The 22538-nt window shown below is 40.5% G+C and overlaps 1 protein-coding gene across 2 annotated transcripts in view; it reads right to left on the reverse strand.

Annotated features, from left to right (window-relative positions):
• ATAD1 (ATPase family AAA domain containing 1) overlaps positions 1-22538 on the reverse strand; it is a gene marked incomplete at its 5' end in the record, with an annotated part of 404664 nt that overhangs the window by 248631 nt on the left and 133495 nt on the right. For both annotated transcript variants that reach the window (XM_044056305.1, XM_044056306.1), the window contains 1 exon segment: positions 16216-16322. In XM_044056305.1, the coding sequence (XP_043912240.1) occupies positions 16216-16322 (107 nt within the window).

Raw genomic sequence — 22538 nt, forward strand, 5'->3', positions numbered from 1 at the left:
AACATTTTTATTTTATTTTACATTTGTTAACCGTGAAAGTCCGACTGGATACAAATTCATTTTCAGCGGAGGCCTGGGAAGAAAAGCTCCAGATAACAGTACGTAACATGAGAGAAAACACAAGCAAGCATATAAGCAAATATAAAAGAATACATATGAGCACTCATGAAAGAAATACATATGAGCATATATACAGCAGTTATTAACAAGTTCTTGCTGTAAAGAACATTCATATAGTACATTATACATGTTAATGATTGAAAAATCCATAAAAATCACTTTTTTTTTTAATTTTTAGAAGATCGATATTTATTCTATATGGTATATGTAACTGAATCTGAAAGGTACATATCAGTGGATAAACAAGTATACTAGGGGGAAACAGGTGACCCCTGATGGAGTCCTTACAACAGTGCAGTGGGGTGGATTAGCCAGGGGTGTAGCATGAACAAAGCCAGTTGTTTTCATAGTGGGTTTTTAGGAGTTTTTTAAAATGGGTAATTTGGCTTGGGAGTGAATTCCAGGTTCTGGAAATAGTGCATGCAAAAAGAGATTTACCAGCATCATGTTATGAGGTTTTGGTTTGTAAATCTTAAGGCTCTAGTGGTGACGTAGGGCTGGATTAGTTGCTGAAGTGCTGGTGTTTTATCAGGAAGATAGTACAGCTTGTGTGCTATCGAGAGTTGATTGCGTAGGAGTAGGTGAGGTAACTCAAGCCAGTTGAGTTGCTTGAGGGATAGACAGTGGTGGGATCTATAAGAGGCAACAGTCGCAAAAGTGGTTATCTTGTTGTAACAAAGAGTCCGTTTTGTTTAGTTCTGTACGGTTGAGATTAGTCATGATGGGGGAGGCATAGAGGAGGATGGATAACAGGTGAGTTCTTGCAATAGTGGCTTTGGTATGTTTAGTGATGAACTGTTTGTTCCTAGAAAGGAGACCAAGCTTTTTGTTGACTTTCCTGATCGTTTGTGCTATGTGTATGTCAAATTTTAGATTGTTGTCTATTTCAACACCTAGCAGTTTTGTATGTGTGGTTGGGTTGATCTGAGTATTGTCTTTGGATTTTATGGTAAATTCATTGTTTAGAGGAGCTCTACCAGGGCTGAAGAGCATTAGTTTTTTTTTTTTTTTTTGGATTAAGAATAAGTTTAAATGTTGGTGAACCATGCTTCAGCTAAAGTAAAGTTACTTTGAGTTAGGGTTTGTAGCTCATTTAGGGTGGGGGTAGCACATATAATAGTGGTGTCATCTGCGTATTGCACTATTGAGGCAGTGAGGGAGGATGGTTTGTAAACAGGGAGAACAGCAAAGGACCGAGGATGGAACCTTGTGGGACTCCTATGGATACTGGTAATAGGGGAGACAATTGGTCTTGTCATAGGACTGCTTGCTGACGGCCTGATAAGTAGCAACATAAAGTACAGTTTTGTACCTACCATAAATGTAGATGTTCGAGGATCCACATTGCTGCAGTCATAACCTGTGGGTGGTCCGCTGTCCTCGGTCGGCCCGAATACCAAAGAGCTAGGCTGGCGTCGGTCATTGTCGCCTAGAGCTGACGTCAGTACGTAGTAGTACTTAAGCACATGACCGACGCCATATCCTCAGTCTTTCTTGCCCCAGATGTCAGAAGGCCTAAAAATGAAGGCCAGAACTAAAGTAGTAAAAGCCCAACAACCACCAGTGTGGAAATAAAGAGTATCCAAAAAAGAAACCCAGCAACCACAACTATAGAGGGGAAGGAGGGAGGGATAATTGGACTGCAGCAATGTGGATCCTCGAACATCTACATTTATGGTAGGTACAAAACTGTACTATGTTCTTCGTCTCACATTGCTGCAGTCATAACCTGTGGGTAGAATCCCAACGCAAAGGAAAAGGGAGGCTGGCAAACTACAAAGCATTAGGAGCTGCTAACATGCCCTGTAAAACTGCAGTGGCAAACCCAGCCCTGGACTTGGAATAAAGAGGGAGATGGTAATGCTTAGTAAAAGTGTGTACTGAACTCCAAGTAGCTGCCTCCAAAATATCCTTAGTAGCTACACCCCTTAGAAAAGCAGTAGAAGTGGCAGTAGCCCTAGTAGAATGAGGTCTGATCCCAGCAGGAACATCCTTCCCATGATGAGAATAACAAAAAGCAATACAATGACCAATCCACTTTGAAATAGTCTGCTTTGAAACAGCTTTCCCTTGTGAACTCATAGCAAAAGAAACAAATAACTGTTGAGTCTGTCTGAACTCCTTCGTTCTGCTCAAATAGTAACGTAACTGCCTGTGGATATCCAAAGAATGCAAGACTTTTTCCCCTTTATTTTGGGGATCAGCATAAAAAGTAGGCAAATGAATAGACTGGTTCAAGGCCACATTAGAAACCACTTTAGGCATAAAAGTAGGGTTAGTTCGCAAAGAAACTCTATCCTTATGAAATATCAAAAAGGGTTCAACTGCCATGAGTGCCTGCAATTCAGATACCCTCCTAGCAGAAGTAATAGCCAACAAAAAAGCAGTCTTCCAAGACAAAAACTTCAGTTCAGACATAGCTGCAGGTTCAAAAGGAGGTAAAGTAAGCTTCTCCAAAACAAAATTGAGATCCCAGGAAGGAGTAGGAGCTCTACGTGGGGGTCTTATATTCTTTGCCCCTCTAAGAAATTGTTTGAACAAAGGATGAGAAAATAGAGGAGGGTCACAATCATAGTGAGCAGAAATGGCTGCAGCATGAACCTTCACCGAAGAGAATGACAAACCCTTGTCCAGTAATTCAGTAAGATACTGTAGTGCAAAACTCAAATTAGGCACTGAAACATCAAAACCCTTTGCAGTGCTGCAAAGAAAAAATCTCATCCATTTATCAGCATAAACTTTTCTAGTGCTAGGCTGCCTGGCTTCCAAAATGACATTCAAAACCTGTTGAGGAAGCTGAGACCCCACCGGCTCCATCACAGAATACGCCAGGCTGTCAGATGGAGGGACTGCACCTGAACATTGAGAAAATGATTGTTTGACTGGGACAACAAATGAGGAACCTGAGGCAGAAGCCATGGAGGCTCCTGGATTAAACTCCTCAGCAGAGGATACCAATGCTGACGTGGCCAATCTGGTGCTATTAGAATCATGCAAGGCTTGTCCTGCCTGACTTTCAAGAGTACCTTGGGGAGAAGAGGCAGAGGAGGAAAAGCATAAACGTGAAGGTCGTTCCAACTGAAAGATAGAGCATCCACTTTCCAAGCATCTGGGTGGAACATCTTTGTGCAAAATTTTGGAAGTTGAAAATTCAGTGGAGAAGCGGACAGATCTATGTCTGGAGTTCCCCAAGCCACAGTCAATTGTTTGAAAACCTGAGGATCCAGTTTCCACTCATGGGTATCCACAATTTGCCTGCTCAATATATCTGCTAGGGAGTTCTGAGCTCCTGGCAAAAACCGTGCTTGAAGATTGATTCGAAAACTCAGAGCAGTTTCCCACAAAATCATTGCTTGCCTGCAAAGAGGGTAGGAATGGATTCCCCCCTGCTTGTTGATGTACCACATGACTGTTGTGTTGTCTGTTTGAATCAACACCTGTCCCGGCTGAAGCAGGTCCTTGAAGGCCATCAAAGCAAATTGGACTGCTAACATCTCCTTCATGTTGATATGCAAATGTAGTAGTTTGGGAGGCCACATGTCTTGTATCCATTTCCCATTGAAGTGTGCTCCCCAAGCCAAGTCCGAGGCATCCGTCGTTAGGATCTGACTCGCCTCTGGTCGGGTCACAGAGAGTCCCTTGTTTAGGTGACATTCCTGAGCCCACCACAAGAATTCCTTCTGGATGTAAGGTATAATCCGAATGACAGTGTCCAAATCGTGGCAGTATTGAGTCCACACACTTTTGAGATACCATTGTAGCTTCCTCATATGCAGTTTGGCATTGGGAAGTACTAGAATGCAAGATGCTATGAACCCCAAGGCTTGAAGGACTGTCCTTGCAGTCAGCCTGGACATTACTGATAACTGCTGGAAGTAAAGATGAAGAGTTCTTTGTTTGTCCGGGGTCAGAAATGCCATCTGAGAAGCTGTATTCAGTCTCACACCCAGAAAGCACATGTCCTGAGAGGGTACCAGACTGGACTTTATTTCGTTCACAGAATACCCTAGGCACCTTAAAACTGCCATTACATACTGGAGATGTTGTAGTAATATGTCTTTGTTTTGAGCAAGAATCAGGCAATCGTCCAGATAAGGGTAAATTTGTATTCCTCTCTGTCTGAAGAAAGCAATCACAGGAGCCAGAACTTTTGTGAATACCCTGGGCGCAGTAGATAAACCAAAGGGCAATGCAGAGAACTGATAATGCGAAGTACCAGCCCGAAATCTCAGGAATCTCCTGCAACTGGGCCTGATAGGGATGTGAAGATAGGACTCTGAGATCCAGGGTTACCATCCAGTGATCTTTGCCTAGCATAGGCAGAAGTTGCTGTAATGTTAACATCTTGAACTTTGGAATGTCTAGGTAGGTATTGAGAATGGACAAATCCAGAATTGGCCTCCAAGTGTTTCCTTTCTTTGGCACTAGGAATAGACGGGAATAAAATCCTAGGCCTACTTCTGACGGAGGGACCACCTGAATTGCCTCCATCTGCAAAAGCAGAGAAATTTGCTCCTGAGCCTCCAGCCTTTGCTGAGGAGGCACATCCGGCATGCCTTTGAAAGGAGGAAAAGTGTGAAAATAAAACTTGTAACCTTGATTTATTATATCCAACACCCATTGGTCCTGGGTGACCAAATTCCAGTTTTGTTTGAAAAGTCCCAACTTTCCTCCTAGAGGAGCTGCCAGTAAAGAAGGGTCTGGCAGCGGAAGATACAGGTCATTGGGTCTGCTTACGAAAGGGCTGACCCCTACCCTCACCAGAAGACTGTGCAGGAGAGCTCCAAGTCCTAGGTCTGAAAGAACCCTGAGCGTGAGCCCTGCCTCTACCACGTCTAGACCTGCCCTTAGACTGATAATCCGAAGAAGGATAAGACCATCCTCTAGCAGGCCAATTCCTACTAAACTTAGGGGGCTGCACCTGCATAAAATCCTTGACCGTCTGCATAGACTTAGCCTTATCTTCTATCTTTTTCAAAACTGATTCCACAGGAGGGCCAAAAAGTACTTCAGATTGAAGAGGAACATCCAAAATCCAAGCCTTAACATGCTCTGACAAATTTTGATCCTTAAGCCAGGCATGTCTACGAATAACTGAACCTGTAGCAGCCACCCTGGATGAAGCCTGAAGAGCATCGAAACCACACTGCAAAGAATGTTTGCCAACTTGATCTGATGCATGAACCAACTCCTGGAGCTCCTTACACTCTATACCCTCAGATAGAGCATCCACCTTAGATTTCAATTGGCCTAGCAAAAAATTCTGATACTTCAGCATATGAAATTGGCAATTCAAAGCCCTCATAGCTAACGTAGAGGAGGTGTACACTTTTTTCCCCCACCTAACGCTCTAGAATCCTTATCCAAAGGAACTAGATTCTTAGCCACAGAAGCCCTAACACCCTTCGGACCTTGAATAATAGTTTCCGGATCAGCTCTAGGACTCTTGTACAAATACTTATGTGCTTCTGGAACTCTGTAATACCTGTCTGGCTTAACAGGGGCCGGAGGCAAAGAATCAGGATTAAGGGAAGATTCAGAAAAAACATCCTGAACAACATCTAAGACAGGAGGAATAGCCAAGGGCCTATGTTGTGGCAGAAACAAAAATTCCCTAAGCCTTTTCCGAGAATCTGAAAAATCTTGATCTTCCCACTTGAAATGTTCCCTCATGGAATGTAAAGTCTCAGAAAAAAAAAATCCTCTGGAGGAGAAGCAGACGGACAGGAGTCCTCTGCATCCGAATCTGAATAGGAAGGGAAATCCTGAATTTCTTCAGCTGAGGATTCAGAGTAGTCAGAGGAATGATCCATTCCCTCTAAATCTGCCTCCACCCTAGGCCTCTTCTCTGGGGGGGGCATAGAACCCCTGATCAAAGAAATCAAGTCCTCTGCCATTTTCAACATATGCTTTTTAGGAACAGGGGCTGGAGAGCTAGAACTATGACCAGGGCCCACAAGACAAGGTTTGGCCTTAGCATGGCCTTTAGCCACTGAAGTAGAAGGCCTAATAACCTTTTGTAAAGCTGGAACTACAGACACCTGAGAAGCACCCTCAGCCTGGCCTAACTCCTGAGAGGCCAACTCCTGTAAAAGTAAAGGTTCCCCCTGGGATTCAGCCGAACCCTCGGCAGGATCCACAGATTCAACCGGAGGCTCCGTAGAACCGGCGTCCGCAACGGACGACTCATCCGGTTTAGAACTTAAAGATTTATCCTTACGCTTTTTAGCGGTAGCGGGCGTCGGAGGATCCGACGGCATGTTATAGTTACACCGTTTACCGAAAACAAGCCTGGCACAATCTAATCTTCGTTTAATGGTGCGCTTATTAAATCTAGCACAAAGCGACACCCGACCACGTCGTGCTCAGGCCCCAAGCAAGGAATACAGAAAGAATGATAATCCCTATGAGGTATCTGTTTCCCACAAGAAATACAATTATTAACTTTTTCTGACATCCGGATAACTGAGGCAAGAAAAGACAAAAATTTCCCCAATGGGGTACTTAGCCCAACTTGGTCTTCGGTCTGAAACTCGATAAATGAAAATTTCAGAACGCCGAACGGCACTTGTAAACGCTGCTTCTGCTTCGGACCACGCGGCAAGAAAGACTGAGGATATGGCGTCGGTCATGCGCTTAAGTACTACTACGTACTGACGTCAGCTCTAGGCGACAATGACCGACGCCAGCCTAGCTCTTTGGTATTCGGGCCGACCGAGGACAGCGGACTACCCACAGGTTATGACTGCAGCAATGTGAGACAAAGAACATCCATGAGATCTAGTGGAGGAGCTTATGTTAAGGATAGTTAGAGTTTCGAGAAGTATACACTGGTTAACCATATCAAATGCTTTAGATAACTCTAAGAATATGAATAATCCCTTGTTCCTATGGTGATTGACTTATGTTGGCAAATGAGAGTAATGCTGTGGTGGTGCTATGGTGAAGGTCTAAAGCCATGCTGAGATTTGGACAGTAGATTGTTATTTAGGAGGTACTGCATTAGTTGAGAATGAACTACTTTCTCTAATATTTTTGATAATGAAGATGAAATTGCAATTGGGCGATAGTTTGTGAGTTCAAAAGAGATACCTCCTTTGTGCAGCGGAATAATATGTGATATTTTCCATGCGTCAGGAACTTTACATTCTGATATAGACCTATTTATGTGAATAGATACGGGATAGGCTACAGCCTCTACTGTTAACTGAAGGAAGTCTGCTGGAAGATTATCAGCGACTAGTGTGGTTGGTTTAAGTTTTTTGAGGTGTTTAGCTATTACCTTAGTGGGCACTGGATGTAGAGAAAAGCTGGAGGAGATGCTTAGTGAACTGGGGTGGGTAGAGGTAGTTGTTGGAATGGGGCCACTAGCACTATTTTGGGTGTCGGCAAGGGTTTGGACTGTTTTAGTAAAGTAGTTGTTAAATTGAGTGGGGGTGTGCTCCTGGTTGTTTGGTAATACAGGGGTAGGGGTACTGGCTTTTCCTGGGTGAAGTAAACTATTTAATGTGGCCCAGAGTTTTTGAGGGTTTTGAGCATATTTTCCTGCATGGATTTGTAGTAATTAGTTTTGTCAAGTTTAATTTGCAGACAAAAGCCATGGGTGCCTTTGTTATGCTGGGTTTGTTATAATCAGCTATGTTCTAATTTTACTTTTAGAAAAAAATTCTGAATCAGTGGGAACTATCAGGAGGGTGCATACCACTTCCAAAATACCAAAAAGTTAAAGTATCCAGCTTCTAACACTGCTGATTATTTGGAGAACAAACACCTTGGAACTTAAGTAAATGTATATGTAGTAAACAGATCCATTTTTTGCCATGTCCCAAACATCTCTCATTTGACAGGACTGAAATGTTCAGCTGACATCTGTGAGCCAACTAGCTCTGCCTGCTGAGAAAATCTACCCATGCATTTTGCTTTACTGGAAGGTGGACTGGAACAAGCCATTTTGGATTTGTCATACCCACATCAATGTTTTTTCCCTACAAAGCTGACAAGATCTTGCCTTCCTGTTTGATTATGAACTACATCAGTGTACCCCAAAGGGATCATGATATGTCCCCAGATGCTCTTGGGATGGTCCTCATCTCTTAAGCTGATGTTAACAGATCTTCTCCTCTGTTGACTAGTACTCTTGTAAGACTTCTGAAAAGGGCTCCCAGTAATTACCAAATACAAAAATCTTTACATCAGCAAAGAATCTGAGGCAACATTGTCACTAAGACATAAGCTGTGAGGGTCTTTCACCAGATGAACTCCACTTTTAGTGAATTTAGAGTATTGTAATCACTTCCTCACCTGACACTTGACAGCAGATATTCTTTCAAACACAGTAAGGTTCTCTCACATGCAGTCTTTTTAATAGGAACCATCAAAATGCAGAATAACATGCACCCTAGCTCTCCAAGGTACTGTCTTGCTGTAACAGATGTCAGTAAGACTTTTTATATGAAAACTGATCTCCTGAATACTTTCATCTGTACTGAACCAAGAACTTCTCCTAGGAATGCCACTGCTCATGATGAATTTAGATTGGGCTTCTCATAGCTTGCCGCAAATCCTAGGGACTGGAAAAGTCCTACTATGACCTTCAAATATTGCTGCAAATTTCACATCTGGGATAACCATACTTCCAAAATGGCTGTTATCTGCTACTAGCTCAAATGAGCAAATGTTGGAGCTAAACATTCTGTAATGAATTTGGGTCTGTGGATAGACCAAAATGAGATAGTGACAAACTGGAAGTGGAAATCGGCTACTTGAAACCTCAGCTACTTCAGCTACTTCCTAGGATATCCTTTCACACAGTCTAATTACTGGTATGTGAAAGCATGCATCCTCAATATCTAATGTTAGCACAAGTGTGTTTGTCTTTGTTTGACTTCTATAACTGTACATGTTTAACACTGAGGAAGGAACAGACACTAGTCTAAAGTCAGGGAATAATTAAAGTTGATGAAATCTGTTTTGCTTTACTCGAAGTTTGCCAATACGTTCTACTCAGCACCTGCAATGTTCCCAGAATTGCCTCTTTCTGTAATTCATATGGAGGTACCTGGATTGGTAGCATCTTTAAATATGCTTGGGAATTCTTTTTATTAGCCCAGTTGGTCCTACTACCAGTGGTGAAAGACCTTATTCCATACTGTTGTAGTTTCTGTTCACATCTCTTGATAGTTTATAACCTTTTGTCTTGTAGTTCATAAGACTATAGTCACAGGGCATAGCAATTTCAGTTCACAGGACTATAGTCACAGGGTACAGCAATTTTGATAATCAATACTGTTTTTGTTTTTTTCTCTTGAATCCCAATATCTGATTTCCTTGCTTCTACTTTCTTAAATGTTGGTAGTGGATGATCCCATATCATTTATCCATCTTAAGTAATCCTTTGGGGTTCATATGCAGTTACTACACATGCTGTCTAGGAAACCATTAAAGACCCAAGCCCAATTTCCCAACTGCCCCAAAGCACAGTCTGGTTACAAGATTTACTCAAGGTCACACAAGTGGCAAACTGAGGCTGAGGATATAAAATTCTGGTCCATCAGAAGTCGCTTGTTTACAACTCATAGCCTTAATCCACTGCACAAACTGCCAGATGGTTCACATTTCCAATGCCTCTAAGCTACTTCTATGTTGTAATGTTTACAGAGTTTCCAATTTAACAACTTTAACACAATATTATGTCTTTCGCTATACAAACCATAAGCATACTGTAGCTTGCAACAAGGTGTGCAACTGTTTCAAGTTCCATACTGCAGAACTTGCACAGATTCATAAACTGTTAACTAGCCTAATGACTCAAAGAGCATGTCTAAGCCTAGCCAAGTTTTCCTGAAAGAATAAAGAAGCCCTGCATCCAAACAGAACATCACGGGCCATGAATTTATAAGCTACCTCTGTTCATAAGGGACAGGCCCAGTGTAAATTTCCTATTCCCCATCCACTTGTCTAGGTTGTGCTTAAACTGGGTAATAGTCAAACTCAGTTTCACATGGATGGGAAGCCTGTTCCATAGGAGGAGCAGTCTCTGGGACACTTCTGTCTCTCCAGCATGTTCTGTTTATGTCACAGATAAAATTCAGGTCCTTAGATCGTGTATTTCTACAGTACTCTTTGACAGAGGAATATGTAGGAGATTCATAAGCGCGGGGATTGTGAATGCCTTGTAAGCCAAGCATAGATCACTCCTCAGCAATCTATAGGAGACTGAGTAGCGGGAAAGGGCTTTAAGGCACTCTTCGTAAGGCAGGTTTGTTATGCCTTGTATTCGTTTTTTTGTAAGGAATTTTTGAGGTTGCTCTAGTTACTGCATATGCCTGGTCAGGAACATACCAAAGGGCGCAATGTGCTGTATGAATGGTCTGATAAGGGTGGAGTACAGTGTTCTAATGTTGCACAACATAAAAGGATTTCCTCACCACTATGGCCACATGGTGGACGAAGGTAAGGCTACTGTCTATGTGCGTACCCAGCTCTCTGATCACTGGGTTAACTCTTAGGGGTCTACTATCAACATGGTAATTAGCTAAGATGGTTGATTTCCCAAAGGGTACAATTATGCACTACTTAGCATTGAGTTAAAGACCATGGCTTTTGCACCATTTGTTAGTCAAAGACAGACCTTCTTGAACAATGCTAGTGTTTGCAGTGGAGTTGATGATAACCCCCACCTTGCAATCATCTGCAAACTTCAGCCATAAACCTTCAGCATTTGCTTCCATTTCAGAGATATAGATTCCAAAAAGGAGTGGCCCAATACCAACCTTGGCCTCTTGGGGGGCGATGGTCTCACCTATTTTGACCTTCTTGGTCCTATCAGTGAGCCAACTGGCTATCCAGCAGGTGATAAAAGGATTTACAACTAAATCAGTGAGCTTATCTATAATGCCTGAGTGGGGTACAGTATCAAAAGCCTTTGCCAGGTTGATGTAAGCTGTGTGTACAGTCTTACCTTCATCCATTTCCATGATGGCCCTATCAAAAAAATCCACCAGATTCAGTACACGTGATCCTCCTTTTACAAAGCCGAAATGTGATGGGTCCAGCTTTGCAGGTTACCTATGTCCTCATTTATCATGTCCATGATGATTCTTTCTATGGCCTTACATAGGAGGCTGGTAAGACTTACAAGGCCTATAGTTACCCGGATCAGTGACTGGACCTCCTTTGTGGAGGGAAATGACTGTAGCAATCTTCCATTCCTCGGGCTCAAAACTGACTGAAGGTTCCAGTTCAAAAGTGATTAAAGTGGATCACAAAGGTCATGTTTCATGCTATTTATTAAACATCGCAGGATGTTATCAGAACACATCGATGCAGTGTTTCTGGCCATTGAAAGTGCATTAATGACCTGTGGGGATTGTGTTATATGGTATTTCCTTTGGACTGTTGGGCGGTGCGGGGGGGGGGGGGTTTGAGCTGAACCTGTCAGCCAAAAGGTTGGCAATGGCCTCCTGTTCAGTGTAGGTGATATCATGTATAAGTTCTGCACATTGTTGTGTATTTTCTCCGAGTTTACAGACATAGCTGAAGAAAGCCTTGTGGTTGTCCTTAGCCCGAGAAGCTATTTTTTATTCAAATTTAGCCTTTGAGGCATTAACCCTCTAAGCTTCCTTTTTAGATTGGTCAGGAGGCTTTTAGTATGTATGGCTTTGTTCCTGCTATGCTTAGCCAAGATTTTTTTCTTTTGTTGTAAAACCAACTGACAATGCAATTCCAGCAAGGTGGCTTGTCTTTTGGGTTTGTGTTATTCTTAACACAAGTGGGCACAGCTCGGTCTATACAGCTATCAATATGGTTCTATGGTAATTGTGTTAATAAGCTCAGGTGTATTCTATGGTGTCTACTGGATTTTGGGGTGCTTGGAATTTAGCCAAGAGGTTGCTTATTACGGAGAGGTCAGCCTTGGAACAGTTCCCTAAAGGTTTTTGGTATTGCTGGACCCCCAGATTTAATTTTTATTTCTAGTAATACTGCCTTATGGTCAGATCTGACAAGTGAAGATATTACATTAGGTGAGGAACACTGCCTCCTCCATGTTTGTGAGTACAAGGTCAAGGATGTTTGTACCCTGGTAGGCGAATGGACAAACTGTTCCAAGACATTGGTGTTAAAGTTTAAGAATCGCTGGGCTTGTGCATTAGAAGTATTGTATGATTATCTATAGAGGGGTAGTTGAGATCCCCCATGAATACTGTACTGGCCTGAACAGTGAGGGACTCTAGTACATTGAGATAGGTAGGATGAGTTTCCTAGGACATGGAGGGGGACCTATATGCTCCAAGGATATGGTATGGCACCCTGTTTATGGTGAGTTGCACGTGTATGACTTCCAATGGGTCATACACTTTAACTAGTGTTAATGTGATATTAGTCTTAATAAAGACTGAGACTCTGCCACCTTTAGTTCCCTCCTGTGCAGTAGCTGGTGTAAAGGTGTGAAAGGCATTATAACCTTGCATAGCCGAGGTACTCTTAGCGACTTTAAATCATGTCTCAATTACTACACAGATGTCTAGACTCTCAAGGGAAAGGAAGGCTTGCAGAAAGTGACATTTCTTGTTAAGACCTCTACCATTCAGCAGAATCACCTCAAATAGTCCATCACAGGTTCAGTTATGTCAGTAGGTTTATCATTTTGCTATTGCCTAAAAAAGGCACTATGGGGTTTGAAAAGGTCTTTGCCAGTATCCAAAAGCCTAGAGGGGATACGTGCAGACTATCCCTGGCAAAGCAGTGTGGTTTGTCAAACACATTCTCCCAGGCTGTCAAATACTGTACCCTTAACATTGACACCAGAAGTTAAGCCAATTGTTAAAATCTATCATTTTCGGTCGGTAAAGTGGCATCATCCTTGCAAAAGGTAGTAAACTTATCAGTGTTAGGCTCACACCTGCTTGAAACACAGTCAGCAAGCTTGATCATATATCGTTTCATATAGTCAAGGGAGGTACATCTTAAGTCATTAACACCCACATGGAGTAAGACAGAATTATACTGGTACCTGTGGTTCAATGACTTAAGTGTCTGTGTGACACGAAGGATCCTAACTCCGGAAAGGCAGCTAACCGTGACTCTCTCCTTAGTCTGCTGATGGGCACATCAGTGTGCCTCACTACAGAATCACCAATGACTGGGAAATTTGGCTGTGTGCGGTTTTGCCTTAAGGGTTTAGCACTGGAGGCATTCGATACAGTGTTACTATGTGTAGCTGTGGGTGGTGTTTTAACACAGTGTTTACGTGCTGGCCGAGGACAATTTCTTTGACCAATGTGCAGGAGGTCTTAGTGTTTTATTAGGGTTACATGTAAGTGCCTCAGCATAAGTAGTTTTATGTATAAAGTCTTTAGTCTGTGTAGTAGGCATGGTGCAAGTGTCACTGACAAGATTAGTTTTGGTTGTATGAGAGAGTTTTGCCTCCATACTTTTACTGATATTGGTTTAGAGCAAGAAAAAGTTTCCCCAACGGGGTACTTAACTTTAGTTGAAGACTTCAGTTCTGAAACTCGAAAATGAAAATTTCAGGAGTCGGCTGACCAGCACTTACGAACTGCTTCTGCTTTGGGCACCGCACGGCAAGAAAGACTGAGGTAATGGCATCGGTTGCATGCTTTATACCCCTGACATCATGGAAGATGAGACAGCAACCAACGCAGGACCCAAGACTTTGATAATCAGGCCAACTGAGGGCTACTGCAAGCAGATAACCCAAATGTGATGACTGCAACAGTGAAACATGAAGAACATGCGCCTCAGCATAAGTAGTTTTATGTGTAAAGTCTTTACTCTGTACAGTAGGCATGGTACAAGTGCCACTGACAACCTCTACAAGATTAGTTTTGGTTGTATGAGAGAGTTTTGATTCCATAATTAAAGTGTATTTACACCTCTCACATACACCAACTCTTTTATTAATAAGTGGGTTACATGAAGCAATTGCTACAATGTCTCAGAATACCCATCTCAACCAGTGCATATCCATGGCCACTGATGTCTGGAGTGACAGTTAACCTCAGAGCTGGTCCTAGCTGTTTTTCCTTGTCTTTTTTTTTGGCTCAGCCATGGGTGCCTGGCAGTTTGGACGTCTGGATATGACACAGCCTTCATCTGTAATGAATGCTAATGGGAACATGGCTAGTTCTAGTCATTCCCTACTTCAGATATTAACAATATGCAATAATCCACTACTTGAGCATTTAAAAACTGTTAAGTACTGCTTCTTTGGAAAATTTAACAACACTTGATACTTTTAGGAATCAAGTTGGACAACTGGGGGAGAAAGGCTCAAGCCTTTAAGAAACTGCAGTAGCATGTATATACTAAATAAGTTTGCTACTTACTATTACCTGCCTAGCATTTCTGATCACTGAACTTTACCTAGAACTTTCTGAATATTTTTTGTCTGGAATGACAGGTTAACCTCAGAGATGGTCCTAGCTGTTTCTCCTTGTGATCTGGTGCCCAATAGAAAACGTTAAGGGTTTAAGCACTGAATGTAGCAACTCTTCCATACTGAATGACATGCCACAAGATCTTAATTGGGTCAAGAGCAGAAAATAAGCGACAGGCTCATGGGTTAGGCACGCTTTCCAAGTGTAGTCTGTAATAGCAAGACACACCAAATAAAAGTATACCTACTATAGGACCTTCAGACAAAATACCAGAAATGGAACAGAAAAAGGAAATATGGCAAGGAATATGTTGAGCACAAGTCTACTTAAGAAGGTCCCAACTACTAGACATAAGGCTGCAAAAAATGCATCAAAAGCATCTTACTGCAGTTAAACAGGACAAATAGATGTATAAATCTTGTTCCTTGAATGTTTCAGGCATGAAGGGACTTGCACAGTAAGTGGACCCCCCCCCCCAAAAAAAAAAAAAAAATATATATATATATATATATATATATATATATATATATATATATATATATATATATATATATAGCCAACCTAAATGTCACAGCAATTTGGGTAGGTTATACAGTACTATGAAGGTGCTTCAATGCTTGAAAAATTGAGCAAAATGGATTAGATAATCCCACACTTTGTCTGATTTAACTTTTAAAATGTGTTGTACTGCTTTACAAGACATTAAACTAATACAGCTGAGTGCAGATTCAAGCTTGTCAAGCACCAATACAGTAGTTTCTTACCCAATTCCAAAATTAATGTTGCTTCTCAGGATCCTAGCATCAAAGTGAAAACTAGCTAAAATCTAAAAATAATTTTCCTGATCAAAGATAACCAAAAAAGGTAAATTAAAAAGAGCACAACTTGCAGCTACAGCACAAAAGCAGATAACTGCTGTATCAGTCAAAGTAAGCATTCCTACTAACATCCAGATTTATAAGACTGTCAGTTTTATGAATAGCACTCAATGTCATCTAGTCCCATTGATAATCTATGCTTCTTCTACACAATCTTCAACTAAATCACTGTAATTTAAATGTTAAAACAACATTATCAAAAAAATAAAGACGTATGAGGTGGTCTAACTTAATTCATTAATGATGTATTTAAGTGAATTTAGATTTTTTTGGCATATTACAGTCAGTCAGACTTTTGTCTAATAGTTATGTGTGGAAACCATAAAGATGAGATATGGAACATTGGAAATAACTTGCATTTAAATCACAGAACTTTAAAACATATAAAGAAAAAACAGCACTAATCTTTAAATCAAATGTTGCAGAGCCCACAAACCTCACTTAACATACCACACCATTTTCTGCAATAATAAGCTTGAAAGACTTTTTTGCTTACATACATGGCATGCTTTGATTTACTTGTTGAACTTAAAACTCGATCTGGTTCACGCTTGGGGAACATTGTGTAGAGCTTGCATATCCTTCTTTTATCTGTATGGGGTTTTCTCCTGCATTCCAAAGACATACATCAAGGTGAAACGGTGATCCTTTAAACTGCCCACAGGGGTGCTCTGTCCAAGATTAATTCTTTGCCTCACTTCAGGCGATCACTGGGATAAGTTCCTGCTCCCCCAAACAACCACAAAGCAGGAATCGGAAAATTAATGCAGAAATGCAAAATGTCACAAACATTGAGCACTAAGTGCTTGACAAAATACCTGAGAACTGTAGTCTGTATCCAGACCATCCCAGAGACTCATGAACTGGGCTTTCATCATAGCTGTAGCTTCATGATCAGAACTTGAGCGACTCCGTAGGAAAGAATCTATAAAAACACCAACATGTAGCTGTTTAAAATAAAACAAAAGCTATTAAACTCATGCTTTGCATTAATGTCAACTGTCAAGCTGTTTTCTCTGAAACTAATTGCAAAGTCAGGGGATACTCACCCAACAGACTTTAAAAGAAGAAACCGTTCTAATCTTTCAAAACAGGATACCCAAGAGATTTAGAGGATTTAAAAAGAAATGACGGCTTGCCTCCTTGCCATTTCTCATAGATTACACTTTGAACTTTCAAATGACTTATTAAACAGGATGGTCTATTGGGCAAAACCAATTTTTTGGTGGAGGCCCAGTGTGGGAAAGCACAAATAAAAATACTATATACAGAAAAAAAATTGAACGTGTAATTGCCAGAATAACAAACAACCTACAAAGTAAACAATATTTACAAGAAAACAACAGTACTCCTGAAACAATGTAGAAATGAAATAAAATAAATAGTGAACATATAACAATCACCATTTTTAAAACACTATTCTCAACTAATTGCTGTGTTCCATCACCTCAGTCATGCCTGAAAGCATTGCTGACAATAACAAACCTCCCTGGCTTTCAGATATAACAATCAAGCAACTAAGCAGACTCAAACTGTGAAGAGGTGCTGACCATCACTCACACAAAGAATCAAGCAGACTGCAATACGGACTATCCCAGCAGAACAGTTTGCCTGTTATACCAAACTTCCTTGGCTTTCAGATATACCATCCAAGCAAGTAAGCGGACTCAAACTGCAATCATGTGCTGACCACCACTTACACAAAGAAAAAAAAAAACTGACTCCAATATTGGAATCTCCGTATAGCAGTGTAGGTCATTTACTGTGTTACTGAGCTTTTTAACTTGCATAAAACAAACACTGGCAGGCTTGCCACCAGCATTAATGCACACAAATGCAAAAATCAAATTTAAACCCAAACTGAGAAATAAAACAAGCTAAACAAGTTATAGAAAACTGCCCTAAAATGTCTTTTATTTAAATTAGTAAAACTCACAAGCAGCAAATACAATATTCTATTTTATCAAGTGTCTAGTTCAGTTGTCCCATGTATGCATGTACCCCCAACTTACTTACCTGAAAGTGGCTGTACTTCAACAGAAGTATAGTGCAAGTGCTATTTACATGGACTGTTTTTCTTCAGCCCTTCCTTCCCCAATGATTCAGGTAGAGGGAGTGGTTAGTCACCAACTTCCCACCTGCCTTTTGACGCTAACAACCACCACCACTTTTAAAACACTATTCTCATCATTTGCTGCATTCTATTGCCTCAGTTCAGACTGCAAGCAGAAAGTTTTCATCCTTCTGAATATTTAATGTCAACAGTGTTAATCATTACTTACAACTCAATGTGAATCTGTACTAAATCATGCACTGGACCAGAATTTCAACTTTGCACTAGGAATACTACCCGGCAATGAATGAGTAATAGCAGATTGCTCTTAAGAATTTATTTATTCTAACCTAACTGTTTCACAAGTCTTCTTTATCTTAGCTAAATTATTCCTAGCACAGCCTTAATGTTTTTTTACAGCAACATAGACTGCACAAAGTGGAATTAGGTTTTACAACTCTTGCTCATGTGAAAGGGAAATACTGCTAGCCCAGCTAGCTTGAATTTTGTAAATAATTATATGTCATTTGTGAACATTAATATGACTTATACCTGGGATGTACGTGAAAGCGCTTATCTTGTCTACATTAAAATATTTTCATTTTTCGTGGTGGTCCGCTATCGTCTTTATCAGTCAACTTATACAGAAGTATGATAGAAGGAGATATTGCCAGCCCAGCTATCTGGAATTTTGCAATTAGTTGCATCATTTGTGAAAATCAGCATGATGCAATTGCTTGTGTTATAACTGTATTAGAACTGTATGTCCTATTGCACAGACATGTGCGGAAGAGACATTTTGTAAAATACTGAGCAGAAATGTATTGACATTATTGTAACTGTTTAGATGTATAAGTATTTTAACAATGGGGACTGAAATACAAGAAGTTAACTTCAGAAGAATAGCTGAAAACTTAAATTACTTTATAACCACATAATAAAAGAGATGCTATCTTTCAATTTCAGTGCAACAGGAGATGATGTCTAGAACTAGAAGTTTTTTGTACTGTCTTGAAACGTGGAGGAATGCAAATTTTATGACTTCCACCATTTGCCAAAACATCTATGGTCTATGCGTTTTCGCAGGTAGATGCTAAAATCAATGGTTTTCACCTGGGATAGTCAGATAACAAGTGATGTTATAACAAAAGTATCCCAACAACAATATTTGAGATATTAATTTAATAACTTTGTGAGAGAGACTGAGCATTCTGTATTTGTCTTAGACCTGACATCATCATCAGCTAGAGGATCTATTCACCACATTTGCCTTGCTATAATTTCTTTTAGATATAGTCATGAAAAGAGCTGATCTTAATTTAGATGTTTTCTTTATTTATTTGAAACTGTCCTGCAATGTTGTATTAAATATTTCCTGTGAATATGAGCTCAGAAGTAACTGTGTTTATTTACTGAGTATCTTCTTGTTCTTTTATTATTTATTATTAAATATACTGAAACCATTCAATTGTGGCTGGTCTATCTAGAGATATTTAAGCTCTTAGAGTATTGGCATATCTATTTGGTGACACTGTGCAGGCCACTCCTAATAGCCTTGTTCTTGCTCAAATTACAATTTGGATTAATGGTAACATTACACAATAAGATTGGACACCCTTTGCTAAGGACCTCAAAGTAGCTGAAAAGTAGTGGTTTGTGGCAGTGAAACTACGTTACAGTCTGGGCAGAAAGGGGCATAGCTACTAAACCTGTGCCAGCTTTTCCCAGGGGTGTGTGTGTGTGTGCGTGTGTAAATCAAACCTCACAGTGTGCGTCTTAGTTACTTGAGCAGGAACACAATGCACTGGTTACACAGAGAGGGTGCTGGAGGTCTTGGCTTGGCCACTCAGCTGTGATCTCAACCCTATAGCTGTGCAAATGGGGAGTCTTACTGGGGATCTGGAGCAGCCCCAGACCGACTGTGGTCTCTGTGTGTTCTTAAGGGAAAATGCACTTTACTGTGTTATTTATCAACCTCCCAGTGTGTACATCCCACACTGTTGCCAGAGATGAGGATTGAGGCTCCTTGATTACTGGGCCAGCCTGGGGTGTCGCAGCTCATGTTAATGCAGGGCCAAAGCAATAGCTGGTGGCGTGCTTAGTATTTTCACAGTTAACAGATGGTATATGACTGCTTATTGATATGAGTTTTTCTTCTTTTCAACTGGATATTTTGCTAACAATTGATTTATGCTGAATATTAGTGGACCTGTGCTATAAAATAGTCTGGCTGCTTGATGTGCATTCTTGCTGTTTTACTTTCCCTGGTAAGTTTTCATCGGTTGTCTACCTTGTTAACATTATTAACATAATGGTATATACAAAAGCTGCCATTTTACCACTGCTTTGGGAAACAGTAGAGTGTAAGTTTAGAATAACAGCTTCATGGCCTGTATGCACTACTCTATTGTATTTTTCAGTAGGATTGGTACTACCTTATCAACACTAGCATTTTTTTATACAACTGCATTCTGGATGCAAGATTCCAAAGGTATCTGTGCTGATATCTTGAAGAAAAATGTAGCGGTGTGTTGTTCCTCTGAAGTGTTTTCTTAACCCCTCAGAAGGCATTCACAAATCATGCCTGTACCTCCCTTGCAGCCGACTTCAAAAATCTTCACTTTTAGTTCCTTTCTCAATTCAATTATATCCCCTGTATTATACAGTACCACCACATATAAGAAACCCCATTTGTCTTTGGCTAAACCCTCTCTTTCTCCCATAGTTGCCTGCTACAGCCAACTTCCCAAGTTTTCAGATATAACAGCCAAGCAACTAAGCTGACTCAAATTATGAATGGGTGCTGACCACCACTCAAGCAAAGAATCAATAGGACTCCAATACTGACCATCCCAACCCAGCAATGTATGTCATTTATTGTGCTACTGAGCTTTTTAACTTGAGTGATGTAAACAACGGCAGGCCTGCAGTCAGCACTGAAACACTACAATGCAATATCAAATGTGTACCCACACTGAAAAATGAAACAACAAGCTATAAGTTACAGAAAAAAACACTGCCCTAGAAAAGGCCCTTTACTTAAATTGCTGAACCTACCAAGCAGCAATACAATGTTCTGTTTTACCAAGTCTCTAGTTCACTTGCCCCATATATGAATACACCCCCAACTTACTTCAAAGTGGCTGCAATTTAACTAAAAGAAATATGTTTTAAGTGCTGGTTACACTGACTGTTTTTCTTCAGCCCTTCTATTCCACTGTCCCCACTCCATTCATCCTTGCAAATGTTCTGGCTCCCTCTGCACCCCTACCCTATGCCCAATTCCCACTTACCCCCATCTACTCTACTCTTCTAGTCATCCATCTCAACCCATCCACATCAGCAACCAATCAAATTACCCAAACACATATCTCTGCCCACCAAGCTCATCACACCTTGCTACTCCCTTAAATTTCTACTTCTCCGCTCCTTTCTCAACCTCACAATTATATAATTCAAAATCCAAAGCCCTGCATCAATCTCAACAAGCCAACTTTTTTACCACTAAAATAATGACCCTCAACTAATTCATTTAGATGCACTTTATTCCCTACCAACATAATTATAATGCATACCAAAATACCACGAAACCCCTCTATGTTGTACATCTATTTCCGTATTTGTCATTTTCACCTACTCCTTACCATTTAAAAAAATCTACTTACCAACATACCCTTACTCCTATTACCTCTCATATATCTAGGCCATGTTACCTCCTATCTGCAATCTCCATTTAACAATTAAAAAATACTGCTACTAGGCCATAATGTATCCCATTTTGACTTTAGTATATCTCCATCTCTCTTTACAGCACAAACCATCCACCTCTTCAAAATCTTTACTGTTACTCAGAAACTTCCACCACACAATCTAAACTTAAGCCAAAAACTTAAATATAAATGTCAAAACTCACACTCCCTTATGCTCCACCACCTACACCCATGTGGCAATATACATTTTAATCCAGGCCCCACATACAACTAACTACACCAAAACTTCACACATACTCTCAAAAAAAAAACATCTGACTTAGAACTATATGCCTCCAACTTTAGAATCATTTGTAATAAACCACTAGATGTTCATAACTGGATAGTTCAATACTTCCCTGATATTCTAGTCATAATTGAAACATGGCCAAGTCAAGAAACAAAGAATGAGGAAAATACTTCTTCAGGATACAGTACAAGAAGACTAAACAGGACTAGAAAAAAAGGAGGAGATGTAGTATACATCTATAAAAACAACTACTCATTCTCCATATCTCCCATCTCAATACCCCAAAATTTAAGAATTCAAAGAGACTAATAACATAACTCAAACTAAATACACATTAAAGCATGTGTATCATAAGAACAGACACATCCCCTGGTAAAAATATTGACACTACAGAAAGATCTCTTCTCTGGGTCTCTTCAAACACTTTGCAAGAAACCATCATAATGGGTGATCTCAACACCAACTGGCCAAGCACTGATAATGAAACACCTAAAAATGCCATCAATCTACATGGCTTCTCTCAGCTTATCTAAACCCCTATCAGATGCAACAAACCAAGAAGCAAAGCAACAAGTGACTGGATCCCACATGTCCTAAGCGGTCATCTCCGCCATCTACGCTGTAAGGGGTCTGAATGAAGAGACAACTCAGCAAGCAAAGAAGAGTAGTACTGCTGAAAATGAATTGATCCTCAAAAGTCTTGGTGAGTACCTTCATGAGGTAGACCCTGTTTTTCACAAAACCTCACCAAGACAACACTGACATATAGACTGTATTTTATAGCATGCATCATGGACAGAAGTAGGTCAAAAATTAAAAAAGATAGCTGGGTGCACAAGACCCTGGATAAAAAAAAGTGCTCAATCCTTTTAGATGAACTGGTGCCAGGACTAAAAAAATGACATAAAGATGATAGAGTGGGCTACTGAGGATAAGAAAGAAATTATGCATTGTTACTACTATGCAAAAAGTCCAGAATTTCCAGACATAAGATGTACAAAAATATTGAGAGAAATTAGAGGAAAGAAAAATGATTCCACAAGAAAAACTGTAAGACGCTTCAAATAAACATTTATGTTCATTAAAACA

Source organism: Protopterus annectens, chromosome 14.part0, assembly GCF_019279795.1.
Source record: "Protopterus annectens isolate FY-2018-M chromosome 14.part0, PAN1.0, whole genome shotgun sequence".
In the NCBI taxonomy this organism is placed as follows: domain Eukaryota; kingdom Metazoa; phylum Chordata; order Ceratodontiformes; family Protopteridae; genus Protopterus; species Protopterus annectens.